The following is an 8,123-nucleotide window of genomic DNA, read 5'->3' as shown; positions in this document are numbered from 1 at the left end:
GTGTCTGCCTTAGATAGAATGTGGTTAACTGGGAAGGGGCATGAGAGAACTTTCTCTAGTATGAAAGAAAGGTTCTATATTTCATTTGGGTTGGTAGTTACCCGCGACACATTTGTCAAAACTCATCAAATAAACATGGAAAATCTATGCCTCTTTAATGTGTAAAATATGCCTCCATTTAAAATATGGAATAAAGATTGCTTTTTAACTAAACCCTTACTATACACTTTTAATCGCTAAGTCCTGTGAGACATCTGTCCTTAACCTCTTCTTAATTTTGGCCATTTTATGAGTGTGTCATTTGTGTCGTGATTAAAGAGCACCAGTTACTGCTGGACAGAAAGATACTAAGAGACACATTTGTGTTACTTTGAGTAAGACTATGACCATTATACTAGAACTACAAAAGCAAACAGACCTGGAGCTGTCACCACAGTCTGAAAAAGAAAAAACAGCAGAAAACCACACAGGGCAGACTCGTAAAGAAATGGACTTGCAAAAGTTCCAGAGAACTTTAGGAAGCTGTTTTCATACTTGCTGTCTTGGAGGTATAGGAAGTGGAGAGGTTTGGAGTAGATGGCTAGATACTGACACCTTTCAGGAAAGGGGATGTGTGAAGAAACAGCAGATGTTAAATGAATAAAGTTCAGCCAAAAGGATGGAAAAGGGTTGAAGGGATTTAAGAATATATTCCCACTTAGGTTTGTGATTTTAGGCAGGAAAATTTTTCAAAACTATTTTGCATGTTTTCTTTTTGTATAATTGGGATTTATTTTGTAGATATTGTCACCTATTATATGAGATTTCTTTTGTACTACAGTGGAAGTGTGCTTTTAAAATAAAAGATGAAATATATTTTTTAAAAGGGCATTTTTGTCTCCAGAACTACAAAACTGCCATGATTAGTTCTGCCCTTAGTCTTGGGTGATTGCATGAAAGAGAAACTTCTCATTTTGAGGTGTCTGTTTATAGTAGCTTTGCCAACTGAAGTGGTACCAGGACTTTCTGTGGACTGGAGTCAATAGTAAGGGTGTTCTGGCTCTCTTCTTCACCACCATAATCACAATTTACTTGAAATTCAGTAGCTGGAATAATCAAGGGGAAAAATATAAGGGGCCCCACCTCTTAATTTTCCAAAGGGTATTAATAGAATGCTATTGTTAAATTTTGAGGCAAGAGGGAGAGAATTTGAGATATAAACAACTAAGAGAAGTGGATTTGCAATGAATGACTAGACATGACGCTTGCAAGAATCTATCTTGATCTAATTCCTACTAGTTAAACTCTTAACCCTTATATTCATCCCAGGTTAGGAGACAGTCAAGGACTGATGCATCCCCACCAGTGGCGGAGTTCTTTTCTTAATGCATGTGTGGATATCCTCCTGTGAGAGCAGACTTGTTACAAGAATCAAGAAAAATTGGGGATAGCAGCAGATGAGGTTGAGGTCAGGGGGTGGGAGGCACTATCCATTTTTCTGAGGACTTAATTGTGAGACTAAAGGGAAGTGAATAGAGTTCTGTCAAAGAAATACATAATAAAAAAAAAAGAAATACATAATCTCAGTCTTCACAACCACCAGGAGGTGCAATTTCAGCCATAACAGACACTTGGAGGCTGAGTTTAGAAATGCCCATAGCAGTTGATGGGCTCCCACAGTGACTTTAAAGCCCATGATCCCCATAAGAGTGGGTTGGGTATGCAGACAGTGCTTAGTTCCACCTCACAAATGTGTGTGAGCAAAGGCACCATGAAGAACTCGAAGCTAAGCAACACAGTTTGATATTTTCCTGTTGTTTCAGAGTATACTTTTTACCAGCATCAGTAAACGTACTGTCAAATGAAAACATGCATAAAGGCAAGAAGCAATCTCCATAAATGGTTTTGATTTCAAAGGGGGAACCGATTACAGGGATCTACATATAACCTCCTCCCTGAGGGATAGACAACAGAAAAGTGGGTGAAGGGAGATGTCAGACAGTGTAAGATATGACAAAATAATAAATTATCAAGGGTTCATGAGGGAGGTGGGAGCAGGCAGGGAGGGGGAAAATGAGGAGCTGATGCCAGGGGTTTAAGTGGAGAGCAAATGTTTTGAGAATGAGGGCAATGAATGTACACATGTGCTTTACACAATTGATGTGTATATGGACTGTGATGAGTTATATGAGCCCCCAATAAAATGATTTTTTAAAAGTTTTGATTTTAGAAACTACTATTTGAGAATTCCTCCATGTAATAGAAGCCGGGTCCTCTTTTGACAACCCCATCAAACTAGATGGCAGAGGTGTACACATGCCTCTTTCATATTTCCCACATAACCTGCTTCCTGATGCTGCAACAGGGTGGGATTTTTTTAGTGACGGTGGTTTTTAAAACGCTGTGCCTCCCACCTGAGATTAGTCAGCTGGTCTGTACTGTTGAATCCTGTCTCAGTCACATTGCTGCCAATGTTTGCGACCGCCCTCAGCCAGGAAGTAGCTACTATAACCCGAATCCCAAACTTGTTCACTGAGTCCATTCAGACTAACACAATCCTATCGGACTGATTAGAACTGCCCAGTAGGGTTTCCAAAGCTGTGGTCTTTACCGAAGCAGACTGCCACCTCTTTCTCTCATGGAGCAGCTGGTGGGTTTGAACTACTAACCTTTTAATTAGCTGGACAGTATTTAAACATCGAGTCACCAGGATTCCTAACTACCCATAAATCTATGCCAATTTAGAAAATACATTTATTAACTAGTGAATTCAGTGCCTGCAAATGTTTATGAAAATTTACAGGCAAAAGGAAAAATTTCAATTATATATAAGCCCCTTTAATGGTTGTTACAGGGACCCTGGTGGCCTAATTGTTATGAGGTGGTCAGTGGTTCAAAATCACCAGCGGCTCTGAGGGACAAAGACTGGGCTTTCTACTTTTGTAAATAGTTACCAGTCTCAGAAACGCACAGGGGGTCACTCTGAGTTGGCGTTAACTCGATGGCAGTGAGCTCGGTTTGAGTGAGAATGGTTATTACAGACAGGAAAGCAGTGCATCCGTCACTCTTGTGGCCACACAGGAGGTGGTTCAGGAAACTTTTGTTTTCATGTGTGCCTGATCTTTGGAGCTCCAGGGGATACATACATGCACATGCACACGTACATAGCAATAAAGAATCATTCTGTGATCACCTATTTATTTCTTTATCTGTACATTTTTTACCATGCTGGCTGTTATTGATAACATTGAACTGAAAATTCCTTACTTCTAAACTCTGTTCAAATATAAAGTGCAGATGAAAAAGACAGGAGGAATTAGGGAGTCACAAGACTCTAAAGCTGTGGAGTAGGAGACATCCCAGGTGCGTAAGTTGATAGCCCTAAAGAAAGCCGTCACTGTTTCACTCTCGGTTCCCTGAGAAGAACATTTTGCTGTTCCTATGAACGCTCCCCTCCTCTTGTACCTACGTGGTTCAGCAAGAAATAAGGTAAATTGTCGCCACTCCTGTACTCTAGTCACAATCAAGTTGGAATTCACACCCTGTCTGAAACTTGGGCAAAACGGTAAAATTCTTGAAAACAAGTCATTGGAACAGAGTACTTGATATGAGATAAAAAATCACTCCCAAATATGACAAAATATACTTAAATATTAAAATGAATCCCCCAATGAAATATGAAAATCTTTACCAAAAATAGTTTATTGCACAAAATTTAAGGAATTCCCAAGCACGCTCAAAGTTTTAAAAAAAATCAACATGCTTTTTAAAGTTACAATTATACATGGTGCCACCTTTACCCTAGAAAGTCCCAAACTGCAGGACTCCCTTTGATGAGTAAATGTTTAATAAAAATGAACTAATGACTCCAAACCAGTCTCCTAGAATCTCCCTAAAACATGTACTCCTCAAGGATCATATACCCAAAACAAACATAGGGTGAGACTTGCCTGGAACTTCCCATTTGAAAGAGGTCCACATGTCTCCACATACTATCACTACTCACACACCACAGAGGCATTGACTTTTTTATTTTAAAAAATACTCCTGGAACTAGGACTATATATCATGATGCCTGCAGGCCCGGGTTCTGCAGTATCACTCTACAAAGAAGAGAGAAGTTTTTGAGTAGAGAAAATGGTGCTTAACATGAAAAGCTTTCTAATGCAGCACCAGGGGTTTAGCTGTGCCGCAGACCTCCTTCTTGCGGGGCCAGTTTCATCTGTATTAACTAGAGTCAACAATCAGTTCCACATTCGAAGAAAACCATGGCCTGTCACAAAGTTCCACAGTTGAATCTGTAAGATCCATAACATCTATATGAGCTGGACGTGGAAAAGTCAACGATAAGCATGGTGCAATTATTTTTTCTGGAAATCAAGAAAGGCATGTGACATCAGGACATGGCCAACCCATCACTACTTACACTAAGGATACTCTATCCAGTGGGTATATCTTTAACATGAGCACGTAAACAGTGGGGAACTTGTTTTCATAAAGTAATACTTCAGCTTTAATGATTGTTTTCCCTGACAACAGAAGATGTTTCATGTAATTTCTGTTTTCCTCTGTTCACATGACCCTTAGTTACAGAATCTAATAAGGTGGAGTCTGCCCACAACAAGAGGAAGATTTTAAACTTCAGTGAATGAATAAGACTCTAGCTCTGAGAGGCAGAAATACTGGAAGAGTTCCAGAACAGGTCCAACAGCACGCAAATTAAAAAATCTCTTTTTTCTTTAAGGTGACTTATCAAGGAAGCTTCAAGGTAGTGTCAGCTTTAACTCCAGAGGCCTCAATCTGGAACCCCAAGCTATACAATAAAATAGCAGGAACAAACACAAAATGACCAACACCCAATGGGCGGGAAAAGCAGTCAGTGTCTAATGTCAGTGACAAGGAGCTCACACCCAGAGGCCTGGCATTTCCTGGGTCTGAAGATGGGAACATGCAGTGAACCTGACACACAGAACACAAAGAAGTGGTGCTGTTTTTAGAAGGGTCTCTGTGTGTGGGCACACACATGTGCATGCGCGCTTGAACCAAAGGAAAAAGGAACGAGGAACAGAGCTGGGCTTTCACTTGACGAACCAGTTTAGAATAGTTTATCCTTTCCTCAGAAACAGCACACGTGGAGCACGATACACTTGAAGACCTTCTGTCAGCAAATAGTAGAAAGCAGCTCTGCTGTAGAATAAGTCTAAGTGTTACTTGTTTTAAAAATTCAAACAAAGGATGAGAGCCAAAGTAAATAAATGGACATTACTATTCTTCTCCTCTAATGGTACAAAAACATTTATCCAAAAATGATTTCTAACTTAAGATAAAGAGTAGGGTATATTTGTAGTGAAATTTTCAAGTATTACTTTGAGATCAATTCTGTACAAATGATATACATATTTTAGAAATTCCAAAACTTGCTAAGGAATTTTTTTTAAATACTAAACATCTTTGTAGTTAATGGTACTTAACCCTTTCATTTAACTAACAACATATTACAAGAGAACAATTACAAGAGCTTAAAAATACCATACTGTTTTCTCCACAAAATAGACATATTAATAAGTCAACATGAGCATATCTGGACTGATCAGAAACACTTGATTTTCAGACCAGTCAATCTGAAGGGCCACCTAGCCCCATTCTCTCCTGTCCCTAATTTATAACTATAAATATTATCTTAGATTTCCTTAGCAAAGTATAGGGAAAAAACATTACGAAACTTCAAGTCTCACCACAGTTTCTACAGTGTTGAAATGTTTTACATGGGAAAAAATGGATGCAAACATGTTATGTACTCAAGGTGACTGCATTTTAAAATAAGGCATTCTCTTCATGAACCTCTTCAGGAGGCCGTAATACTTTTCTTCCCAGTGCTGCCGGATCCCTTGCAGACACCACCACCACCATGCCAAGAAGCAATGAAAGGGATTTCTAACCCTTTTGATCAGTGTAACCAAACCAGCACTCAGGGTTTCCTTAGCTAATGCGGTCAGCCCCCCATAAACAGCTTCCCCTTGGTGAAGAAGTCTAAGGAGAATGTCTTGGTGTCTGGCCCAACAAGCAACAGATGGGGTAAGAATGAAGTAAAACACAGGCGTCCCTAAACTACAGGGAGCCCCTGTAGCTCTCACTCTTCCTTCCTCCTTCTCCTCCATCTACCCTGGGCTGCTGCTTCCTCCCCTGCTGTCCTTTCTTCCTGTGTTGACCTCTTTGGTCTCCACTCTCCACAGATTTCAGGGCAACTTTCGAGGACATCACTGCCCCTAGGTGGCCACCAAGTCTAAGGACAGATGCAGGCCAGCACCTCACTGGGGGGAGGGGGAGGTGTGCCAACAGATCATACAGAGCAGAGCTTGTGTACTTTTTTTGGATGAAACAGGCAGTGGAGGAAGAGACACTACAAAATAAACAGAAACTAGAACAAAGAACCCTTTTTGTGCAAGAATATTTGGTTTTAGAAGATATAGTAAATAAAATAATTATATATTTTTTAAAATATAGTTTTCTGACTTAATGTCCCTAAATCCTACATGTACATAATAACCTGACGGCAAATTTCAAAAGGCAATGAATAAAAAGACAATTCAATTCAGGTTGTTCTCAAATTATATAACATATATATATATATTTTTTTTAAAGATTAAGTAATGATTTTCTGTCTTTATATATACATCCTATGATGGGCTGGCTATGTGCAAACAGACAAAATAAAATTAAAAACCAAAGGGGCAAAACAGTTTCAATTCTGCAGGAAAGTAAAGCTCCTGTGGAATCAAACGGGAAAGTGAAGCGTAGCATCATTTGTCCAGGACCTCCTGAGAGATCCTGAGAGAGACCCTCAGAGCAGCATCTACCATCACTCAGAGAACATCACACCCGCAAGTGGCCCTTCGACACACGGGAAACTTCCACTTATAAATACACTGGGTTTTTACAAAGTAGTCATGTCTGGAGAAGTGCTAATGGTGATCTACAAATGACTTGCTTTGGAACTTGGCTCTTGTTATTCTTCTTCTTGTTAAAGGCAAAAGCAAAACCCAAAGTTTCATCTCTTAGAAAAGCATATAGTCACAATAAAATAAATAATGATAAAGAATCTTCCTTTACATAGTTACAACAACTTGCTCAGACAGCGAGGGAATCTCTGGAGGTCACAGCTCCAACACTTCCGTGGGTGCATTGCTTGAATTAAGTTTCTCGGTGTCACCCCTGGGGTTGGCATGATCTTCAGGGAGAGCAGGACTGGGGCCAACCAGGTCCCCCAGGTGGCCTTCAGCCTGCGTCCACGAGCAGAGGGACTCGTGCACAGTGACGGTGTGCTCTTCCACCTGGCGCTGCAAGCTGTCCATCTCCTGCCTGGGAGGAGACAGAATACTCCATCAGACAAAAGCTAAGCCCAAATGCCCACAGCTTCACGAAAAGACGCTGAACTAATTCACCTGCAGCCAACTCAGATTAGAGGGCAGCTTGCTCCCTAGCCTTCGTGAACCTTTCAGGGTCTGACAGGACAACCAAGCAGGCAGCAGTCCCTGAGCTTAAGAAGCTCTTCCAGAACTGCTCCCTGTGTTATGCACATGTGGACTTCCCGTAGGAATGGGGTTGTGACCGTGGAAAGGAAAGATGGACAGGTAAGAGTGTCTGAGTGACCAAGTCACTACTGAGAGGAAGCCCTGCTACAGGCTAGTGTCTTGTATTACTCCATCCCCTTACCTCCCCACAGAGAAGGCTCCACTGGCCAGGGCAAAGCCACCGCCTCACGGATGATTTAACCTGGACTTGGAGGCCGTGTGTGCTGTGTGGAAGAGTAATCGACCAGTCCTAAATGGAGACCTGCGCCACTTGGCTTGTAAAGACCACATGCAAAGGAGCACTAGGTGCGTACTTCAGTTGCTGGAGGCAGCTGTTCAGGCTCTTCAGTGGTTCCTTGCTCACAGCAGGTGGGGGTCGGAGCAGCTCCTCGAGCAGGGAGGCAGGCACTGGGCAGTCAGGGATCTTCACTGGTGTCACGGGGTTGGAGGAGCTGGCTTCACCCTTCAGTTCCTTCCTCTGTTTGAAAGAACGTCATTAGTGTCTCCATTTGAAGGCCTTCTGACCGCCCTGTAGCTGCTGACTACATCACAACACAAGGATTTGGGGTTTGT

General features: G+C 41.4%; 1 protein-coding gene across 3 annotated transcripts in view; it reads right to left on the bottom strand.

Moving 5' to 3' along the window:
- Positions 1–3,665: 3,665 nt before the first annotated feature.
- The window catches only part of GOLGA3 (golgin A3), a 43,463-nt gene continuing 39,005 nt past the window's right edge, over positions 3,666–8,123 (bottom strand). For all 3 annotated transcript variants that reach the window (XM_075534455.1, XM_075534457.1, XM_075534456.1), the window contains exons 23-24: positions 7,865–8,028; positions 3,666–7,338 (exon numbers count right to left, since the gene is read on the bottom strand). In XM_075534455.1, coding sequence (XP_075390570.1) covers positions 7,134–7,338; positions 7,865–8,028 — 369 coding nt within the window. In that variant the 3' untranslated portion in view covers positions 3,666–7,133. The remainder of the gene's footprint in view (positions 7,339–7,864; positions 8,029–8,123) is intronic.

The sequence above is a fragment of the Tenrec ecaudatus genome, chromosome 16 (genome assembly GCF_050624435.1).
Source record: "Tenrec ecaudatus isolate mTenEca1 chromosome 16, mTenEca1.hap1, whole genome shotgun sequence".
NCBI lineage: Eukaryota > Metazoa > Chordata > Mammalia > Afrosoricida > Tenrecidae > Tenrec > Tenrec ecaudatus.
The sequence above is the reverse complement of the archived record's forward strand: the minus strand, read 5'-3'. Positions and strand labels throughout refer to the sequence as shown.